The sequence below is a fragment of the Carassius gibelio genome, chromosome A18 (assembly GCF_023724105.1).
Source record: "Carassius gibelio isolate Cgi1373 ecotype wild population from Czech Republic chromosome A18, carGib1.2-hapl.c, whole genome shotgun sequence".
NCBI lineage: Eukaryota > Metazoa > Chordata > Actinopteri > Cypriniformes > Cyprinidae > Carassius > Carassius gibelio.
Window position 1 is genome coordinate 29,512,456 of NC_068388.1, and position 24,022 is coordinate 29,536,477.

General features: G+C 37.0%; 1 protein-coding gene across 1 annotated transcript in view; it reads right to left on the reverse strand.

Moving 5' to 3' along the window:
- Positions 1–836: 836 nt before the first annotated feature.
- The window catches only part of LOC127934065 (E3 ubiquitin-protein ligase RNF166-like), a 40,986-nt gene continuing 17,800 nt past the window's right edge, over positions 837–24,022 (reverse strand). Inside the window, exons 2-3 of the mRNA XM_052531248.1 lie at positions 7,857–8,013; positions 837–5,276 (exon numbers count right to left, since the gene is read on the reverse strand). Of these exons, the coding sequence (XP_052387208.1) occupies positions 5,160–5,276; positions 7,857–8,013 (274 nt within the window). The 3' untranslated portion in view covers positions 837–5,159. The remainder of the gene's footprint in view (positions 5,277–7,856; positions 8,014–24,022) is intronic.

Genomic DNA, 24,022 nt, shown 5'->3' on the forward strand with positions numbered 1-24,022 from the left:
GGCCCTTGGACCCAAAAAGAACAATTTTACTCTCATCAGTCCACAAAATGTTCCTCCATTTCTCTTTAGGCCAGTTGATGTGTTCTTTGGCAAATTGTAACCTCTTCTGCACATGCCTTTTTTTTAACAGAGGGACTTTGCGGGGGATTCTTGAAAATAGATTAGCTTCACACAGACGTCTTCTAACTGTCACAGTACTTACAGGTAACTCCACACTGTCTTTGATCATCCTGGAGGTGATCATTGGCTGAGCCTTTGCCATTCTGGTTATTCTTCTATCCATTTTGATGGTTGTCTTCCGTTTTCTTCCACGTCTCTCTGGTTTTGCTCTCCATTTTAAGGCATTGGAGATCATTTTAGCTGAACAGCCTATCATTTTTTGCACCTCTTTATAGGTTTTCCCCTCTCTAATCAACTTTTTAATCAAAGTACGCTGTTCTTCTGAACAATGTCTTGAATGACCCATTTTCCTCAGCTTTCAAATGCATGTTCAACAAGTGTTGGCTTCATCCTTAAATAGGGGCCACCTGATTCACACCTGTTTCTTCACAAAATTGATGACCTCAGTGATTGAATGCCACACTGCTATTTTTTTGAACACACCCCTTTCAACTAATTCAACTAATTGCCCAATTGCACAGCCTTAAGAGCGTGCATATCATGAATGCTGGGTCTCGTTTGTTTTCTGAGAATCTACTGAACCTACTGGTAACTTGTTTGCCACGTAGCAATAAAAAAATATATGAAAAACCTTGATTATTCTGGTTAGTCACATTGTACTGCTATTATTTTGAACAATACTGTACACTATTACATAATAAGTAGCAGCCTGAGAGCAAAAGAGTAAATGAACAGAGTTGTGTAACAAACTGATTATCAGTGTTCACATGAATAATGCATATGTGCAGCCAGAAGGGTGTATAACATTGTGTGAATAACTTTCAAGTCCATAAAAAATGAGCCAAGAACCTTCTGTTCACATTAGCCATTTGAGGCATTCCTGACCTCCCAGTTTTCAGCAGCTCCTTTCTTTTGTCTACAGGGATTTCAAAACCAAGACCATTAAACATTAATACGCCAATGAAATATTATCGAGTAACTTGCGTCTGAGGCAAAATCTGTTCAATTATCCAGCAAACATGAATGCAGCCCTCTAAAATGTTTTATAGTTTACAATTATTTTTCTGATGTTCTTGTTTCAGCAAGCTACAAGACCATTCAAATCCTAGAGAAAAGAAGAGAAGAGAAGAAAAGAATGACATTTCAGCAAACATATTTTTCATAAGACTTAACCAAATTGATCAAGTTGTCTCAAGAGTGAAAAAACGGAGTCATTTCTGGTGTGAACACTGTTGACATGTTGCTGTAATTCTGTCCTTGATTGGGGATTTTTTTTTTCTTAAGATTATGGGTAATGTAACACTTGCTCAGTTTAAATTCAGTTTAATTCAATAATTACTTCTGGGAACCACATTGTCATGCATTATATTTACCAAGGATTAGACCTGTTACATTAGTATAACATAAAACAAAAATGAAAAATACATTAAATTAAACATAATATTAGTTTATAATATATAGACAAATAATGTCTGAAAGTGTCATCCAAATTTTTTTTTTAGCATTTTTTTTAATTCTGCCAAGCAGCTTGGATACACTGATGGTCTGGCACAGACAAAAATCAAAGACCCAAAATCCTAATGCCAATTTCACACATTATCCAAAAGGACAATCTGAACTGAACAACCATTCTGTCTACCGAGATGCCTCCAAATGGTCAGTTTTTGAAGGTAGTGTATGACATCCAACAACCCTGCTGGTGAAAAAAAAAAAAAAAAAATGGTGTCTGAGTGTCTGACACAAGATGAAATATAATGGTGTCACTACCTTCAACTTAGGACTACAGAAATAAGGATGGTTATTGTTAAAGTCAACAGGAAATAAAATGTTTACTTCATAAAAGGTATTAAAAATTGAATAACTTGCTCCACCTCTGAAACAACTTTCCTTTTCTGCTAATGTCAACAAGCCTTTTTATTTTTCAACTTCATCCTTCAATCCCACTTGTGATAAAGAATATATTATAACTATTATAAGAAGTTATAACTATAACTTTTCTCAATCAAATTAAAATAAAGTCCTGACTAGGTGTGTGTGATACTGATACTGATGCTGAGCAAGGACTTTTCCAGACCCCCTAAGTTTGGTGCCAGACTGTGCCCTCGTCTTTCCATTCACCAAGGATTTTAGCTGATAATTTCGAGCTCCACGCTCTTCTCTTTTCAAATTCTTCCTGGGAAGAAACTCCCAACCACCACCGAGTCAGAACATTGTTGGAGTTCATCACTCTTCAAACCCGGAAGAACGTGATCGCAAGCCCAAACTTTGAAACCATCAAGACTTTCATCCGAGACTGCATCCGGACACTCGTTTAATGACCAAGGCAATGCAAATATCGTACATTTAACCAAACGCAACAGAGGTTTAGTATAAGCTTTAGAGTAGACCACATTGTAAAATGGCACCGATGGGTTTACTGATGGGTTCAGACTCATTTTTCGTAAACTGCATTCTCTGGTTTCTCTAATGGCTTCATTCATCCACTTTAGCTCCCCTTTGTATGCACACGAGTCTATGTTTATTCATTTGTTTGTTTAGACTAGTTATGTGCTAGCGTTTCATTAATAAAACTTTTGTGCATGAATTACATGAGTGTCTGATTCTGTCACTGCTTGTGAATAATGTCTCTTTATGATTCTGATCTGGCGACATGCTCTAATCCACTAATAGTGTAGGAAAGATATTTTCTGTGGCCTCGAGTAAATATGAACTTACACTGAATGTTCGCTGGACGAACAGATTAGTTGATGGCAATTTATTTCTGCTACAGTTACTACTGGCAGCTGATATAAATAATTGTGAATCATAATTAATTGTATATATATACACATTTCCCTTTTTAGCTAATTTGCTACAAACCACACACCACAGGCATGGTTTTGTTTGTGACACAATAAATAATGTCAGCTCACACATTGCTAAAACAATAATTGCAACATTATCATACAGTCGTGGCCAAAAGTTTTGAGAATTACATAAATATTAGTTTTCAAAAAGTTTGCTACTAAACTGCTTTTAGATCTTTGTTTCAGTTGTTTCTGTGATGTACTGAAATATAATTACAAGCACTTCATACGTTTCAAAGGCTTTTATCGACAATTACATGGCATTTAGCAACCCATTCTTTCATAATCACTTCTTGGAGTTTGTCAGAATTAGTGGGTTTTTGTTTGTCCACCCGCCTCGTGAGGATTGACCACAAGTTCTCAATGGGATTAAGATCTAGGGAGTTTCCAGGCCATGACGATTACTGAAATGATCTCAGCAGGTCCCTTAATGACAGCAATGAAATGTAGTAGAAAGGTTTTTTTGGGATTAAGTTAATTTTCATGGCAAAGAAGGACTATGCAATTCATCTGATCACTCTTCATAACATTCTGGAGTATATGCAAATTGCTATTATAAAAACTGAAACAGCAACTTTTCCAATTCCAATATTTATGTAATTCTCAAAACTTTTGGCCACGACTGTACACAGTACATATCACACAGCCCTAGTCCTGGCCCCCAATTCATCAGATTCTGGAAGCCAAATTTGTTGTGAGTGTTGTTTAAAACTAAATATAAATATTCTCTTAGCTCTGAAGCCCTCTAAAACTCAGATGAGTTTGTTCTAGGTCATCAACCCTGACTTTATGGTGTTTTGGAAAGCATAAGTCTGAAGTTTCCTCACCTCCATACAAAACTGCTGTCTGTTAAACCACTGACTCACTGTGCACCGAGACAGAAATGTGTCATAGTGTCACGAACACGCTATATTCTACAATATTTGTGTAATGCTACCACAAAGAGTACGATAAATAGCCGTGATGCAAGACTTTTGCAGACAGAGACAGAGTGGGAATACATCAACATGCTCTGCTTTGAAGAGCTAATTAATTCTTATCCTCCTCTCGCTCTTCCTGTGCTTCAAAGGAAGAGTGAAGCACGACAGAGATGCACACACATAACTCAACCTGAAGACATCCGATTGGACTTTTATCGGATTCCTGTCTACAAAACTTTGTGTCTGTCTTGAACTGTCAGACATCAGTTTGACATCTCTAGATCCAAGTATACCTACACTGTTAGTGTGTGGGTCTAAAGAATGAAACGCGTCCTGGATCCATATTTTAAAGCTCTTCGCTTCATTTTAACTGCTGTCCCAAAGAACATCGAGTGCTTCAGAGAAGTATGAGTCATAAAGGCAGCATTTTTTTAAGAGAGATTTGTGGGATTGGTTGCTCTTTAACGTAGGGAGAAAGAGAAAATATTCTAAAATTCTGTGTCCAAACTGGGCACAATGCAACAAGTTTCCATTGACGTAATTCTATTGTTTTCCTGAATGAAACTGTCCTAATTGGTCGTGATAATGTTAATATTTTCATATTTGATGTTACATATACAATGGAGTTGGATTTTAAACCAGTAATATTCTTAAAGTGTAAAACTTAAGTTTCAACAATTAGAAATTCTTAAATGTTTTTATCTATATATTATATCTTAAATTCATACTCGCACATTCATGTGAAGTGCATTTTTGTGAAACACACAAAGAAAAGAAACATTTCTTTTCAACCTTGCACAGAGAAATCCTTCTTAAAGAGCTAACTGTTCACAGAAGATGAGACAAATGAGAGCATTGCAAGTCAAGACTAAAGAGGATTTACCATTCATTACTTTTGTTTTCACATTGAATCCTGAATTCAGAAAAACATTGGCTGAATTGTGCAGGCAATGATTTAAAGTAAGAATAAATACCCTAAGTAAATAAATAAATGAAAATGAGCACGGAAGTAGGTCAAATGGCCAATACGAGTCTGCACAATTTAGTTGACAATGCCACTAAAATAAATATAAAGATTTGTGCATCACTTTCCTACTCATTGAACTGATTTAGAGACAATTACAGCCAAACACATTTGAAAACCTGTCTTTCCAAAAAGTGTAATCATAATAACACGCAGTGTTCACAAAAAATCTAAAAAAGAATTGATGAAGAAAAAAACACATTTTCATGATTATGTCAACCTGACCTTAAATGATCCGTGGAGCAATTCTTACCTGGGAATGGGTTGTGAGGTGGGGACCACAGGCATGAACTTTGGGCAATTGGCCATCTGTTCTTGAACCTTTGTGCAAGATGAAATATGTGACCGCATTTTGACCAGGGTGACCTGGGAAATTCAAAGGGACATAAAAAAGCAATGTGAGTAACTCGCGCTGTGATTATAGTGCCCCATTATGCTTTTTTGGATATATCCTTTAACGAAGTGAGTTAAATAGCTGTTTGTGAATGAAAAAGGTCTGCAAAGATCAAAGTGCATGACAAATTGTCGTATTATTTCTGAAAAGAAAGAACCAATCCTGAATTGCCTGAAATTAGTCATCAGCAATTTGAAGAAACCTAAGTAGTTTTGTAACAAATTCGTAAACCCGCCTTTGGTCTTCATACTGTATGAACTCTGACCTGCCCCCAAACACTGTGGTTGTAACTAAGGCCTGGGATTGTTCAGTCTGTGCTGTTGCAATGTCTAGAAGACACTGTGTTCTGCACTGTCAAAGTAAAACCAAGATGCATGTTTTCCCAAACGATGAGGATATTAAAAAATGAAAAGTGGTTGAAATTGTAACACAGACACCACAGCAGTATAACTCCAACCTTTCGCTGTGTTTTCATCATTTACTGACGATATTTGGACCATCTTGCACCTCTGGATGAAAACCTGTAATTATGATTAAAATATATATATATTATATAAAATTCACGGTTCGGTTCGATACGATTCACTGGTGTCACGGTTCGGTTCGGTACGTTTTAGATACAGCAAAAAGAAAAAATTGGCAGATAAATTTCCTTGATTTTTAAAAAAAATGTTTTATTTATTAAAACTAACAAAGTATATATATTTTTTTATTTTACATTGAACAATGATGGAGCTATTCTTTACCCATCTTCTATGGTGTTTTCTTAGCAGCATACTGTATAAAAAAAATGAAAATGTTATATTGTTGTAGTAGTTATGAACAAATACAAAGATGTAACTTTTTATATGGAACTCTATAACTCTTTATATTGAGTGTGTTTTTACTCAATTGGTTCTCTATAGGGCTTATGTTTTTTGGAACAAAGCAGGAATTACAGTCTGGCTGAAATGAGCTCGTGAAGGAATATTGTAACTCAATTACGTATGTTCTTAAAACCTGCGTTTTCCACTACAGAGTAAGGCGCTCGCTCACTCAGTACGCGCTGAAGGCTTGTTGCAAAATGGCTAAAAGGTCTTTCACACAGGACGCGTTATGCGCGGCGCTGGACCCTGGGCTCAGCGTTGCCCTTCAGATACAACGCGATTTGCGCTGCACTATGCCAAGAGCAAAGTAGGTGGAGTTTTCAAAACTGCCCGTGCATACGTTCTATTTATAACAGTTCTTCTATCTAATAACGTGCAGGCCTGTTAATTGTATCGTACTGCTCAGGAAATTCCGACACAGTACAGTACTAGTCCATTTTGATTTCCGTGCTTGTTTGGATGCCCCGAGCGATTGGTAAAGTGCACCCAAACACCAGACCTGTTGGTTATTGGAGGATGTTCTATTTCTGGTCTGTTAAATGCATTGGCCACCGCGTACCGTGCATGAACTGAGTACGCGCTGAGTGAGCGAGCGCCTGAATGAGTAGCCTAACATAAACATACAACAAGTTGGTGTTTTATTTTCTTCTTCGGGGGTGTCAGGGGCGTTGCCTGTTACGTTGTTTGGGTTATTGGGCTACCTTGTTGAATGCATATCATTATATTTCACCATTTTTTATTTATTTTCCAAATATAATTAAATAGTCCAACGAACCGTTCGGTACATAATGCGTACAGCGTACCGAACCGCTCAATACGAATACGCGTATCGTTACACCCCTAATATATATATATATATATATATATATATATATATATATTTATATCATGTGTTCAAAATGTATAGTTTTGTGTTGTATACAGTGTCCACACATTGCACAGCTTTAACTCTCTGCTAACCGACTAACTCATTGTAGTGAAATATTTCTACTAATCTTTCCACTATTACCTAAATTTGTGTCAATTATTGCAGACTGTCTTTCATTCTTACAACCTAGATTAAAAGTGTGGAGCAAGAATTTGGTTTACAAAATCATTGGATATAATGTACATTATTAGAATGCCTTTTTTTTTTTTTTACCGTTGACGCATGTAAACCTATCGTAAAAGATCTTCAAAATATAACTGGAAAGCTTTAAAATGGCATAATAAGGATATTTTAGTACAAATGACACCTTGATTAGGGCATTTAATGTGCAATTATGTAAATATGAGCCATGCTGGTCATATTTTAAATCCAGCAGTCATGTTTTGCTGACTTGATAAAACTAAAATATCTAAGAAGAAATGCTGTGTCAAATCGTGCAAACACAAAACAGTGAGCACAAACACAGGGGTCTTTCTAAGCTTGCAATGGGAATCAGGGCATCTCAGTGTGTCTGATTGTAGTTGCTGGGCTGTGCTTGTTTGCTTTAACTTTTATTTACCATTAAACTGTCACTGCAGTTTTGAAAGGCTCCTGCAGTGGAGATAGGATTCCATGGTATATAGTGTCCCTGAAGCAAGTTTTAGTGCAAATGCATTACATAATGACAGCTGCACTATTCAAAGAATCATGTCTTGAGGTACTATGGCCAGTTTTTTTTTTAATTATTCATATTTGTTTATGCAACCACAAGGACTAACCTTTTTGCTGCACCCTCTACACGGTGCCTTATATGAAGAGAGCTGTTTTTCCACGCTGGAGGATTTCTCCACTTTCTTTGGATCGAAAGGCATGCGGCAGAGTGGACAGAGAGGCGATGTCACCTGCAGACACGGCTGTAGACAGTCCACACAGAAACTGTGGACACACACACACACAAACATATTACAATATTCAGTATATATATCACTATTACAGTATGTATGCCTTCTGATATAGGATTCATAATTTGGACAAAACAGTAATTTTTTGTCAAATCAATTCAAAATATCTAAACCTGTACACAGCATCTAAACAAGGAGATAATAAAATATCTCAGGTTCCTCATTTAATATAAGTGGGTTCTTAAAGTGACAGCAGCCTGCTGCTATCTGTGAGCGTTTTGCAGACACTAGAGGGTTAATATTCATCAAACAAAAGAAAAAAAAGGAAATAACTTACTGCTCTTGACAAATTATCTATTGTACTTTTAATAAGTTTTAAAGTGAAGACTATGCAGCTTGTTAACTTTAACTTCTGCAGTATTTCTTACAACAAAAAACATTGTATTTAAGTTGTATCTTTTTTCTATTGTATTTGTCCTATTGTTTGCTTATATGGTTTTATTTTTTAAAGAAAAACATCTATGTTGTGATATATACTGTTATTTTGAAAAAAAAAAGATCATATTGTGATATATCACCTACCGCTAATTAGAAGGATTTCTGAAAGATCATGTGACACTGAAGACTAAATTAATAGCTGCCAAAAATTCAGCTTTGCTACCATAGAAATAAAAAACATTTACAATATATTAAAATAGAAAAGTTCCTTTAAATTGTAATCATTTCACAATATTACTGTTTTTACTGTATTTTTCATCAATTAAATGCAGCTTTGATGAGAATAAGAGACTTCTTTAAAAAAGAAAGAATAATAATAATTGTATAACACATGGATAACAGTCTTCTGTTAACAGTAAGACAGCTTCTTTGATCACAACAAAAAGCAAATCATGAATTATCACCATTGTCCCTTTGTGTAAGGCACTTACTTTCATGTTTCTCCAGAAGGACTTGCTCCTGTAATAAGTGTACTATAAGTGGCACTGGATAAACGCGTCCACTAAATGTTTAGTAACTGCACAAGCCTCTGAGGAGAACAACAATTTTGAACCACTGAACTCTGGCTGGCAGGCAACGGGCCTTGAATAGCTGAACAAATGCTGATGTATCAGACCATCAGGCATTTAGCCATCACCTTTCAAGCTGGCGTGACTCAGCTTGTGTCCAAATACATGGCAGCATCAGCAAAAAATGGCTAGTGAACCCGTGGTGGCAGCCTTGTCACTTTCTGATGGATGAGGCAAGAGTTTATGGGACTGTAAAAGCAATGAATCATTCTGAGTTTTTTCTGCCAGGCTTACGCTGCGCTTTATGGTACTGTTGAATCCAGGGCCAGGGCCAAACAAGACCCACTCCATCACTGTCTACACTAAAATGCAGCACTGACTGACTCATGAGGGAACTGGAAGTGAAGGTCAGTTGCTAAGTGTAGTGTTGCGCCTGTAAATTTTTGAAAAACTCAAAGAGCAGTGTCATGCTGTATTTAAACACCTGCTTTCTGCCCTTTTGAGTTTTGGTAAAATAAACACTGAATGTGTTTTTATTTTACAGGATTCATTATGATTTAAATAAAATTTATATTAAAAAATGGTGCTTATCAAATTAATTCATACAACATTAACAGTTTTATTTATCTTTTCAAATGTAATTCAATGAAATTCGAAATTCTAATTTTAATTAACCGTATTATTAATATTACTTATTAATATTACGTATTATTAATAATTACTTTGATCTACACTGTAAAAAATCCAACTTACATTTTGTTTTGCAAACTCAGTTTTTAAAGTTAATTCAACAATTTAACATTAAAAAAGTTGAGATAACACAGAAATGTAAGTTGAATAGGAATTTAGATCAATTTGTTAAACCAAATTAATATTTCAAGTTAGAACAACTAACAACTTTAAGTTGGTTATTAGTATTGCCAACAAAGGCTGATGAGCATGCGCAGTTCGAATGCTTTTTTAAACAACGCCATTTTATTTTCTCCTGTTTCATTTTCGAGTCACCTTAAGCGGCCTCTGTTTATTCCCTCATTGTGATCGCTCTAGTAAGTGTAGTTCTATATGTATCAATTCACGATATGATTTAAATGAAGTTTATTCACAATATGCGCTTTTGTACTGTCATGATTCTGCCTTCATGTCCTGACTTTTCTCTAGTCTTGAGGCAGGATCATGACAGACCCGTGTTTTGTGTAGAAGCACATGGCCTTGTCTTTGGGCCATGTGCTTGTGTTGTCTCGTCCCCTTGCCCTGCCCCCCTTGTTATCCTAGTCTTGTCGTGATTGCCGTATCTGTGCCACCTGTTGTGTCTTAATTAGTTCTCCTATTTAGATCCCCTATTGTGCTCTGTCTTTTGTCGGTTCATTGTGATTGTTTACCATATCGTGAGTGTCTCTATATGTTTCTGTATCCTAGAAGACGACGTTGTGAGTCCTGTGTTTGTGTATCTGAAGTTAGTGTTTTTGTGTTAAGAGTCTTTGTTTATCGTGTTGACCAAGTCTTGTTAAATCGTTTAGTCTCAGCCCTAATCGTTGTTCTCCCCCTCGTGGGTTTTGTTTTCCCCTTTTGTATTTAATAAATCCTGTGTTTGGCACATCCTGTCTGCATCTGAGTTCATCCCAACCCCTCCATATAACATGTACAACATAGGTGGGGGCAAGTTAGTTAAATTTTCCAGCCTGGTCTTATTGTTGCCTCAGGTCAGACGTCACCTATTTTTTCTGCCTGACAGTGTAAATTAATCTCTCCGTTAGGTGCTGTTCTTTATATAATATTTACCATAAGAGTTGAAATGTGTTTGTTCAAAATGTTTTTTTGTATGCCGTTTTAGAGTTGCCTCAGGCGGTGCCCAGTTAACGTTTGATCTGTCATTGGTATCACTCCGGTAAGCGGTGGTTCTTTGTGTATCAATTTAAGCCATGATTTAAATGAAATTTGTTCACAATATGCACGTCTTTACAACGGTGTAGGTGGCGGCCAGTTAGTCATTTCAGTTTTCATGCTTTGTCTTCGAGTTGCCTGAGAAGGGTCAGACGAGCGAGTTTTTTTTTTTCCTTGACAGTGCAATCGCTCTTGCAGGTAATGTTCTATGCAGGCTATGAGAATAATTAACAGTAAGGTCTGAATGTATTTGTTCACAATATGTGCTTCTGTACAGCTGCTTAGGTGGCTCCAAACTGGTCAGTTCAACCTCTCCTGCTTCGTCTTCGAGAAATCTTTTAGTCATTCGGTGGCTTTTTTTTCCAGACAGTATCATGACTTAGGTAAGCACTGTTTTATATCATATTTATATCATAGTAAAGGGATTTAATTATTGTTAAGGATATAGAGTTTTCTTTATTTGTTTATAATATGTTCATTTTGTACAGTTGTGTGGGTGCCTTTGAGTTTTGAATAAGGTTATTTAAGTTATAAGTGTATTAATATATTTTTTTAAACAAATTTAACCGTATAAGATAAGCTTGTGTGTTTTCGTCTCATATGTATTTTCTTTTAACTTTTAAATTTATGTGCTTATGTTTGCTTGGCGTGCTATAAATCTGTATGTTTTAAAGATGCAAATAACTTAAGAGCTATTTTAAAGCTTAAATTCATAATTTCTTTTTTTTTTTTTGATATTCGTTTAACCAACTTGCTTGCGTTTTAGATAGTACTTTAAAGGGATAGTTCACCCAAAAATCATAATTTTGTCATTAATAACTCACTCTCATGTCATTCCAAACCCGTGAGACCTCCATTTAAGATTTTAGATTTAGTCCGAGAGCTCTCAGTCCCTCCATTGAAGCTGTGTGTACGTCTACGGTCCATGTCCAGAAAGGTAAGAAAAACATCATAAAAGTAGTCCATGTGACATCAGAGGGTCAGTTAGAATTTTTTGAAGCATCGAAAATACATTTTGGTCCAAAAAAAGCAAAAACTATGACTTTAGTCAGCATTGTCTTCTCTTCCATGTCTGTTGTGAGAGTTAAAAACAAAGCAGTTTGTGATATCCGGTTCGCGAATGAATCATTCGATGTAACCGGATCTTTTTGAACCAGTTCACCAAATCGAACTGAATAGTTTAAAACGGTTTGCGTCTCCAATAACTTTTTTTAATGTGACTGACACTCTTTCTGAGTCAGAATAAACCAATATCCCGGAGTAATTCATCTACTCAAACAGTACCCTGACTGAACTGCTGTAAAGAGAGACCTGAAGATGAACACCGAGCCAGATAACGAACAAAACATTGACTTGTCGGTTTTCAGATCACCAGTAGTTATTTCGGACAGTTTGATTCAATAAACCGGTTGAAGAAAACGGTTCACCGGTTCTTTTGAGCTCAATGTAATGACGTCATTGGCGACGATTGCAAGCCTTTGGTTTACCCGCGCTCATAACATTAGCACAGAATCAGTTCAGAATCAGTCACCAAAAGAATCAGTTCAGGCGCTCTGTGTGTCGGTTTGTGTCATGCCGAATCACACCTGCGCAGCATCATCAGCTCCTCGGTTCTCGAATCGGACGAGTCTGACAGAAACGGTTCTTGACTCGTGAACGAGTCAGTCTATTGTTCATTATCTGGCTCAGCTCGGTTTTCATCTTCAGTTCTCTCTTCACAGCAGTTCAGTCAGTGTACTGTTTGAGTAAATGAATTACTCCGGGATATTGGTTTAACTCAGAGGGAGTGTCAGCCACATTAAAAAAGTTAACAGCTTAAGTCATTTGTGGATTAATACTTATTGGAGACGCGAACCGTTTCAAATGATTCAGTTCGATTTGGTGAACTGGTTCAAAAAGATCTGGTTACATATAATGATTCGTTCGCAAACCGGATATGACAAACTGCTTTGTTTTGAATTCTCTCATAACAGACACGGACGGAAGAGAAGACAATGCTGAATAAAGTCGTAGTTTTTGCTATTTTTGGACCAAAATGTATTCTTGATGCTTTAAAAAATTCTAACTGACCCTCTGATGTGTCACATGGAATCTAAATCTAAAATATCTTAAACCGTGTTCTGAAGATAAATAGAGGTCTTACTGGTTTGGAACAACATGAGGGTGAGTTATTAATAACATAATTATGATTTTTGGGTGAACTATCCGTTTAAGTTGTTATTTTATATTGTTCTCCAGCAATTAATTAATGTATCCCTGGTGGTTAAAATAAAATCGTATGTTGTTGCCAAAATAATTAGTTATAACGTTATTTTGTGTGTGGGTTTTTTTTTTTTTTTTTTTTTAGGTTGATGCAGTGCAAGATATGCAGATTTGAACACCCTGCCCAGGAGGTCCTTTTGAAACATGACCAATTGTGCCACTACCAGGGAAGATACTGCCAACTACCCTGCCTCTACACAGATTGCATCTGCTCCTTTAAAACCACTGGTTGACGTCTCACCTTTTAGGATCACACATGTGCTTATCTTCACGTGAGAGTCACTTAACATTGAATGGTGAATTGTGTGACTTTAAGGAAATTTGTAAAACACCCTATTACTCCAAACATAAGGAACCATTTTTAAAAAATCATGAAACTTTAAGGTGCCCTTTTAGCCAGTGTGGTTTTTAAAACGCATCTGATTTCATCATCCAGTGGTCACAGAAGTCAAAATCATTGCAGCTTTTCCATTACAGACTTTAAAACAAATATCAATATTCAAAATGCAGAACCAAAAGACAGCGAGCCACAAACTGTTGTTATGCACACACACTTATCACCATTGCAGTTAATTTTATATTGCTTGTGATAGATATGAAGGACAGATATGGAAGCCAATACATTTGGACCCGTTGTTATTTTTGCACATTATTTTGGACTTGAATTTTGTGATAGTTAATTTAATTGGGAAAGCATCAAATAAAAACTGTGTAGAAGGTTTTTAATTTTGCAACACAAATGAGACAAATAAGCTCTTAACTTGAAAAAAACTTTCTATTGTAATTAATTTTATTGCGAATGAAATGACTTAATTTGGTTTGTGATTTAAACTTGCTGTTCTACAAAAAAAAAAAAAATCATTGATGAAATAAAAAAAATTGTGATTCTGCCCATTTAAAGATTTTTCTGAAGACCAATGTTGTACTGAGTAGCATTTAACAAATTAATTCACTCATATTGGATTGGCAGTTTTGTGCTGAACTTTAAACTGCTTGAGTAAAACCTAAAGTTCTGAAGCTGCAATGTAAAAACCAAGAAAAAACAAAGGTTGAGAGCTGAAAAACCTCTTTGAAGTTTTTTCAACTTTTTTTTTTTTTTAAAGCAACTTCAAATATCAGGTTTTGTAAACAACTAATTGACCTTTTAGTTGAGTATCCTCAAAAATCTGTTGAAGCTGGTAGCCTCAATCATAAGTTGGGCAAACGTAAAATTTTAAGGCAACAAACTTCAGCAGATTTTTGAGTTTGCTCAACTTAAAGGTCCGTTAGTTGTACAAACTTTTGTGCATGTTTAATTAACATAATATATTAAGTTAAGTGAACTTTTAGTTAAACTTTCAATTTTGTGTTTAGCTGACTTAGTCATAAGTTGGGCCGACTTAAAATTTTAAGTCAACTAAACACAAAATTTAAAGTTTAACTAAAAGTTCACTTAACTTAATAGATTATGTTGATTGGACATGCACAAAAGTTTGTACAACTAACGGACCTTTAAGTTGAGCAAACTCAAAAATTTGTTGCCTTAAAATTTTAAGTTGGCCCAACTTTTGATTTTTTACAGTGTACATTACACTGTACGATAGTAAAATACTTTTGTTACAATTTCTTCAAGTTAACCCAAACTTAATTTTTTTTCTTTGAGTTTGTGTATTTGTGATTGTCAATTGGTATCAAATGAAATGGTGAAATGCTTGTGAATTAAACTCTCAGAGTAGTTTTGAAGTTCATCTGATAATAATGAGATGGCAGATGCTAAAAACAAAACCAGCATCACACATGCTAGAGCATGTGTAGTGGAGTAGACAAAACAGCACTGCTCATTCACACAGAGACACAGAACATGCAGATTTAATATTCAAAGATAATCCATATGATGATTCTATTAAGTGTATAGTCCTGCTTGATTTATTCATCCAAATGTTGCCAAATTCCATGACATTCCATGTAATAAGCATTTTTTTAATTTATTTTCTTTAATGACTGGATTTCGCAATTCCATCTGTGTTTTCCGGATCACAAATTATAGGCTCTTGCACTTTTAATGCAGCCTAATACAGCTATGCAGAGTTCAGTTCCAACCCTGATCAAACACACCTGTCTGTAATTAACAAGTGCAACTTAAGATCCTAATTGGTTAGTTCAGTTGTGTTTGATCAGGGTTGGAGCTAGACTTTGCAGGAAGGTAGATCTCCAGGAACAGGATGTGGCACCCCTGGCTTAATACTGTAAACAATGCACGTATTCCTTTACATTTATGTTTGGCCATTTTCACACCTACACACAAGGCAACCATGAGGGTCTGTGAATCTTTCCCCCAAAATGCAACTAACACCTCAAAAAGGCAGAACAGACTTATGGTTCCATGGCAACCAAAGACAAATCATCTCATAACACTGGTTTTCTTGCTCAAAGGAATGCGGGCAGAGCAACTCTCACTCCATTTCCCATTAGGAAAGACACATAATGCCCATTAAACTGTTTGATGCATGTTTATGCAGGGCATAAAAAAATAGGAGCATAACAACTACAAATTATACAGATTTTATCCTTACATTCTTAACTTTAATGCAGATTTTAGATTGGTTAATATTAGCTGTCAATCACTCAGTCACTGTGTTACACTAACTATTGCGAGAAAAAGAAAGGGGCTGAAGAAGAGAGAAAATGAAAAGAACACTGACAGATTTCTTTTGTAAATAACCTAAAGATAAACTCTTCTTTGGCGAGGGTTAGGACGGTGTATGTGGTGATCAATTTTACATCCAGCCAATTGCACGGAACGGCTGGCAGCCAGGAGTGTGCAATATTTAAAATAAATATTGCATTTAATCTATAACAATAATTGTGTTACTGTGCTGATATCTTGAGGACTACAGAGGACTGATCACTCTAAAAAAAACCATATTCTGCATATTCTGTGTGGTGGTCAGTTCACAGCAGTGACAAAAATGAATTTTTTCCAATAAGTTGAAATTAATTTTTACCTTTCATGGTCATTTTTACCTTAAAGCCATTTTTTTCTATTTCTATTTTTCCATTTTTTTTGTCCAGCTGATTACTAACAATATCTCTAATGTTTTCAACTACATGAAAATAGTGAGAAAATTCCCATTCTCAACAGTGTAACGGGGCAGTGCAGTCGCCTGTCGTTAGTTACCCTTTGTTACCACCTTTACTGACGTAGAAACCACATGACAACAGTGTTGTGGACAAAAGTGTAAATTGCTTCGCGACAAACTTCAACTAGAAAGAGATTCCGATCTCGCTTGGTTTTACTCGACAGGTAAGTTGTTTTGATTCGCATCTTTACAGAAAACCTATGCTATTATAACGATCAACAAGATTAGTTTATGGGGCATACACGCCAAACGTAGGTCATTGCGTCTCTAGACCCGCGCGAGGATGCGTCTGATCCATAGTCTGATCACGTCTTTGCATTAACTTTGTATGTAATCTACTCATGCTAATCGCTGAACTCACATTAAATCCATGATTTATCTTTCCGTCTGATTGATGGCCGTCAGCGGTTGGGTAGAAGACAACAAATCCCATCATTCCACGCTCCTTCTTAGCGTCATCAAACCATGCGATTGTTATTGTTTTGATAGTGTGCCCTTCTCGTGGGAGGTCCTAAACCTGTACCTTTAACCTAGAGTTACACATGCATAAATATATATTTTTTTAATATTGTACTCCTAAAATGTTAAATGCTGATATTTGAAATATTTGAAACTTTAAAAGTGAAATTAAAACAGCCAGAGTGTGGCAGCAAATCACTGTTAATAAGTGAGTCATTGCAATTGAACCAAATCATTTATCAAATGATTAATTCAAGAAGATAACGTCCTCATGTTTTTCAGAGTCGCAAAACAGCTCTGTGACTGTGTTTGGAATTGTTTTTGTTGGTAAAATAGAGCAAAAACAGGCAATATAGTGTCTGAAACATAAGTCTCTTAATGTTAACTTCTTGTTTATTGAACAGTTGTATAAAATCAATATCACATGTGTAATAATGCTGATTTTTGGAGGAAAACCAACACTCTTGATTAACTAAATGAAATTATATAAAGGCCCCATTTATTGAAATTTGTGATGCAATCTAATAGACCGAATCATGCAGTGAAAGAACACACTCTACATGTGCATGCGCAATTATCTAACCTTATAGACTGCATGTCATGTATATGTGCACTCTCTGTAGGTGTGTTTTATTTGGCTTTTGCAACACTTGATGATATCAGAAAACAAATCGTAAAACAACAATTAGGAAATAAGTAGATTCGGTGGCATACACTGTTAACTGCAAACTCTGACCCACAGGATTTACAGTGAATGCAGTGCATAGCAGAGCCATTCGAAGACTTTCAACCACTCTCTCTGAAAACTGTACACCTTCTATTCGGCACTAGCACCATTATTTGTAACTTTAGGTGGTTTACAAAGGAAATCAGCCCTTTACATTCCCCGCGGTAGTTCGCTCCCTATCACCTGACAGCGGAAAGCAGTAACTGAGTGATTGACAGCTGATATTAACCAATCTAAAATCTGCATTAAAGTTAGGAATGTAAACATGAAGTCATAGAGCAGCAGACAGGTCAGTGTATGAACACCCAGAAGGCATATACTCTAAAAGTTTTTAGAGAAATGAAAACAGGTCGCACTACAATTAAATGCAGTTGCACAAATGCTCCCAAATATATTTTGAGGTTGCACAGATTAAATTTCGGACCTTGTTGTGATAAGTGCCACTAATTCACCTAACCTTACCTATACCATGTTAGATCTCTATGAATTCGTCTTCGGATGATCTGATTGAGAGTTTATATTATGTGTTGATACTTATGCAATATATTAGTGTTTTAAGAATCGTTAGTAGTCTTTGCATCAACATTCAATCCAGTTACATATGCAAATTACCATGTTTGGAGACAAAGAGTTTTAAACTTTCCCTCCAAAAGTGCAAGTCACCATTGGCTCTTTGACCCTCGAGACGGGTGACCTCCACAGAACTTAAAAGGCCTCACATTAGTGACCTGCCTCGCTATTTAGTCTCTTCACTTGTCTCTCGTCACCTTCCTATATTCTGGTTCCTAAGTCCCAGAGTCTGCACTACTGCACCTGGCAGGCCTTCACACAACTCAATCTAAAGTTCTTTTAGATTCTGAGAAGATGAGGATGCCAGATTTACTAACAGTTTGCGCCAGTGCAAACCGTCTTCTGGTGTTAAAATACTGTCAGGATATACTAAAGACGTGCAGTGAAGAATTAGCACTAAAAAAGGCATGGTTATTTTTGGGCCTGACCTTATTTAATATGCATTTGTAGGAGTTTCCCTTTCCGATGAAAAATTTATTAGAGGAAAGTATTAAAATGAATCACACAATGCGATTTACTAACATTTGCGCTCGTCAAATTACTGGTACTTGCACGCCCCCAAAAAGCATTTCTTGAAGTCGTCAGTAATTTGCACAGCTCTTGGTAGATTGCGCTGATCATTATGGAAATTATCTGGCTGCGTCGGTGTTCTTTAATGTATGCATTGTTAGTAAATCACAAACAGAATTTTCGGAAAGGGAAACTCCTACAAATGCATATTAAATAAGGTCAGGCCCAAAAATAACCATGCCTTTTTTAGTGCTAATTCTTCACTGCACGTCTTTAGTATATCCTGACAGTATTTTAACACCAGAAGACGGTTTGCACTGGCGCAAACTGTTAGTAAATCTGGCATCCTCATCTTCTCAGAATCTAAAATTACTTTAGATTGAGTTGTGTGAAGGCCTGCCAGGTGCAGTAGTGCAGACTCTGGGACTTAGGACTCTGGGCGGCATCAGGAAAAGCCCACAAGGATTTGAACTTGGTACACCCATAGCATAACGGCACTACAGAATATGTCAGCAGGCTGCCCACAAGGCTATTGGTGCCGAGATAAAAAGCATTAAAGCACTGATAAAGGAATAACTGTATGATTATAATATATGGAGAATTTGGCAATAAATAAATCTCAATAATTGGTATTATATTAGCCACTGACACCTCAGCTCTCTAGCTATTACTATTAGCATAGGACACTGAAAAATGCTAATCAACTGACCAGTATTTTTATTTTGGTAATCTCATCAAATGTCATTCCCTTTGTGGGAGTTTCATTGAGAGACAGAACTGACCTTGTTTCTAGTTTGAGTGCTGCTGACTCGCTCCTGCTCCATTGTGCTACTGTTAAGCACTGCAGACATAATGAGAGCAAATGAAAGCAGGTGCTGGTGGTGAGTTGGGCTGGAGGTTGCTTAGGCCTCTACCCATCTGCCGCCTCTTTCCCTACAATCCCTGTTTTTCACTGCTTAAATCCGAGCAGAATGGCTGCCCTTCCTCCCTTAGTAGAACTGAGCTTTTTCCATAGCTTTGTAAACATCAGGGGAAAAGAGAATGACTCCTAAACAGACAGAATGTTCCAAACAGGATTTGGACAGGAAATCTGATGGTCTGAAATAATAGACAAGAATTTGACAAGCTTTCTTTCTCAAATGCCATCCAGAAGCTGGAAGTACAAAAGAGACTTCACACAAAGATCAGTGATTTTTATCATAGTGATTGTGTTTCAAATAGCATACTACCTATGATTTTTGAAAGAAACCAGTATAGTGCACAATTTGCAATTTCAGCACATAATTCCCAGATGACCAACCATAGTTGCTAAAATGTGCAAAACACAAATAGAATCCACTTTCATATATTAATCATCCCACAATGGAACTCATTTGACGTTAACTTCCAATTTATGTGCATAAAATTACTATATCAACTATGAATTTTAACATCTCACTCTTACTAATATATATATATCTCAACCGTTCTAACATGGCGGACAATTTACATACAGTGGCCCATAGAAACAGCTGCTAATGAGGCATCTTCTGCATACTGTGTGTGGATACAGTTTATGCACTTAAGTAATCCATTCGGGAGAATCAACCTCAGCACAGTTGTCTCTGTAAGTAGAGGAGGATTGGAGATGTTGTCACTTGATGTTGCAATTATGATATGCTGTCAAGTTTACATTCTGCATTTACATTTTATGTACACCATAATTGGTCACACGTATGCAGCCTAACTTTTGGAAGAAACCTAGTGTCCTTACATACCATGTATATATTTTGTGTTCAAATGTACGAGTTGTGGAGGAATTTGCGAGAAGAAAAGAAAGTCATGTCGATTCTCAGAAAAAAAATAAAATGAAACGCACAACAGAAAGACCGAAAGGCTACATTCCCATTAGAAAGACCAATAAAGGATTTACAGCATAATTCAGTAGACTACTCCACACATCCTCAATCTGTTAAACTTGCTAGTTGCTGAACTACTGCAGAATGCACACTCACTGGCCACTTTATTAGGTACACCTGTTCAATTGCTTGGTAACACAAATTGCTAATAAGCCAATCACATGGCATCAACTCATGCATTTAGGCATCTAGGTGTGGTGAAGACAACTTGCTGAAGTTCAAACTGAATATCAGAATGGGGAAGAAAGGGGATTTAATGACTTTGAACATGGAATGGTTGTTGGTGCCAGAAAGAGCTGGTCTGAGTATTTCAAAAACTGCTGATGTACTGGGATTTCCACGCACAACCATCACTAAGGTTTACAGAGAATGGTCAGAAAAAAGAGAAAATATCCAGGGAGCCGCAGTTGTGTAAACAAAAATGCCTTGTTGATGTCAGAGGAAAATGGGCAGACTGGTTAGAGATAGGGGTGTGCCGGTTTCAGAATGGGTAATGACGGTTATGACGTGAGTCAAATGTGACGGTTCATAAGATATCCGTCGGGGGGGGGGGGGGGGGATAGCGTGTTTCATTTTGCTTCATATTGTCTCGCCACCATGCTAGTGGATCTGCCGTAGAGTCAATTGGTTGATCTTGGAGATAGCGGGTTAACTCTGATCGGTAAAGGGGCAGAGATTTCAGACCTCCGTTTATTAAGGAGATCTGTCACAAAACTCATCATCCGCGCCAAAGTTTTTTGAGCAAATTTCAAAGCCGCACCTGCCCGCCATCCGCTGATTGTTTTGCGGTCTATTCTTTGCTGATGCGAGCCTCAAAAAAAAAAAAAAAAAGCCATTGTCTGTTCTGGAAAGGATGCAGCAAAAATATTTAATGCTAGAGTATGAGGCATAGGCCTACGCTGAGTTTCATTTACAATGAGATGCGCTCTAGTTCACAGTGCAGTGCAAGTGAACGCGGCGCGCTGGTGCTTCCATGTCACGGTCATCATTGTCTGCTATATTTGCTTTTTATTTATTAAAATACATGCAATTGGTTGATGAAACATCTATTAAAATTAAGATAAAATTTGTTTCCTACAAAGCAAAATTTAATGAAGTGGTAAATATCATGTCTGACAATTTACAAAACTTCATTAAGTGGTAAAAACCATGTCTCCCGATATATTGCGCATCTGATGATCCTATCTAAAAAATGAAAATTATTTTTGATAAAAAATGTTTGTAAAAAATATTTTAGTGACACGGTTTTGGTGGTTATAAAGTTCTAGTGACGGTGTTCAACTATAACCGCCGGTCTCACGGTTATATACTAACCGTCACACCCCTAGTTAGAGATGATAGAAACTCAATTAACCACTCGTTACAACCAAGGTATGCAGAATACCATCTCTGAATGCACAACATGTCAAACCCTCAAGCAGATGGGCTACAGTAGCAGAAGACCACAGCGGTGTCACTCCTGTCAGCTAAGAACAGGAAATGGAGGCTTCTTGAACATGACAAGGAGTTCACTTTACTCAAATGGCTTCCACAGTCACCAGATCTCAATGGAATGTGGTGAAATGGGAGATTCGCATCATGGATGTCCAGCCAACAAATCTGCAGCAACTGCGTGATGCCATCATGTTAATATGGACCAAAATCTCATAGGAATGTTACCAACACCTTGTTGAATCTATGCCACGAAGAATTAAGGTAGTTCTGAAGGCAAAATGGGGTCCAACCCAGTCCTAGCGAGGTGTACCTAATAAAGTGGTCAGTGAGTGTATAATTGTTTTATTGTATTGACTGGTCCAGATAAGGTCATGTAAAAATAATTGGTGCAGACTCATTTCATATTTACATTGAAAAAAGAGATGATTGGCAGAGCAGAGCAGAGGACTCTCTGTCTCTTTAAAGTTGCTGCAGTTAAAAAGCTCGTAGTTGGATCTCGGGAGTGGGCTGGCGGTCTGCCGCGAGGTGAGCCACCGCCTGTCCCGGACCCTGCCTCCAGACGCCCCCCGGATGCCCTTAACTGGGTGTCCGGTCACCTCGGGGCCCGGAGCATTTACTTTGAAAAAATTAGAGTGTTCAAAGCAGGCCGCCTGTCGCCGCTGAATACCGCATCTAAGAATAATGGAATAGGACTCCGGTTCTATTTTGTGGGTTTCTGGAACCCGGGGCCATGGTTAAGAGGGATGGCCGGGGGCATTCGTATTGCGCCGCTAGAGGTGAAATTCTTTGACCGGCGCAAGATGGACAAAAGCAAAAGCATTTGCCAAGAATGTTTTCATTAATCAAGAACGAAAGTCGGAGGTTCGAAGACGATCAGATACCGTCGTAGTTCCGACCGTAAATGATGCCGACCCGCGATCCGGCGGCGTTATTCCCATGACCCGCCGGGCAGCATGCGGGAAACCACATGAGTCTTTGGGTTCCGGGGGGAGTATGGTTGCAAAGCTGAAACTTAAGCATGATCATTACCATTTGCCAAAGTCTTGAGGTAAACTTGAAAATATTCAACTCACTTTAGGACCTAAAAACAGGAGAGAAACTTTGAAAAAACACTTGTTCCAGAATGCTGAACACGTTAGTAGATTAGTAGTAGTTAGTAATGACAATGACAATAAGTGTAGTGGTTTGTTCTGGAAACAGCTTCACAATCTACCTCCTGCTGTTGTGTCCTTTGAAGGCTACAGTGGCCCATTGTTTTCTGTGATAACATTTCAATATTGTCAGCAGTGTTCATTTTTCTTTTGAAAAAAGGCAGGCAACTATTGGTACTGTTTTGCAGACAAAAGATGTAATTTAGTGTACTATGTTACAGTCATTCACCTGTCTAAACTTAAGAATATGGAATAAATAATACACAAATAACACTGAGCACATATGTCATATCAGAGTAGCTATTATATTTAACATTTAAAGTGTTCCCAGATTGTTATTGTTGTTTTGATATGTTGTATTAGTGATTATGTTATAATGACATTTTTGTTTTGGTGGTTATATGCTAAATAGTAAAAAGTAACAATTAAATTGTTTTTGGTCATGTTTCTCAAGAGTGTAAGCTTATAGGGGACATCAGATGCAAAATTCACTTTTACATGGAGTTTGAACTTAAATGAGTCTTGGGAGTGTGTGTACACATGACCACCATATAATTAGGGATGCACGATCATGATTTTTCACGGCCGATTCCGATACCGCTTTTTACCAGCGAACTGGTCGATTCCAATACCGATTTTCGACAACAAACAAGAAAGAAGGAAAATGTGCATAAACAAGATGTTTATTTGGTAGTTAATAGGCCAGACTGGCTTTTGGCCATTGAAAACAATAACCGTAACCATCTGAAATTAACAGCAGTAACTGCACAGTAAGTAGTCTACATTCAATACAAACATAGATGGTACAGACATCAGCTTTTAGCTTTTGTTTTTGAATTGGGATGAAACTACATAAAAATTGGCCTTAAATTAAAATATTAACTGTAACCATGTGAAATTAAAAAGGCAATAACTGCGTAGTTCTACAGTCCAAACAACACAATCAACACACATTCAATAAGATGTTTCTTAATCAGCATTCAGTATTTGTTTTAGTTTTTAAATTTGGTCTTAAATAAGAAAAA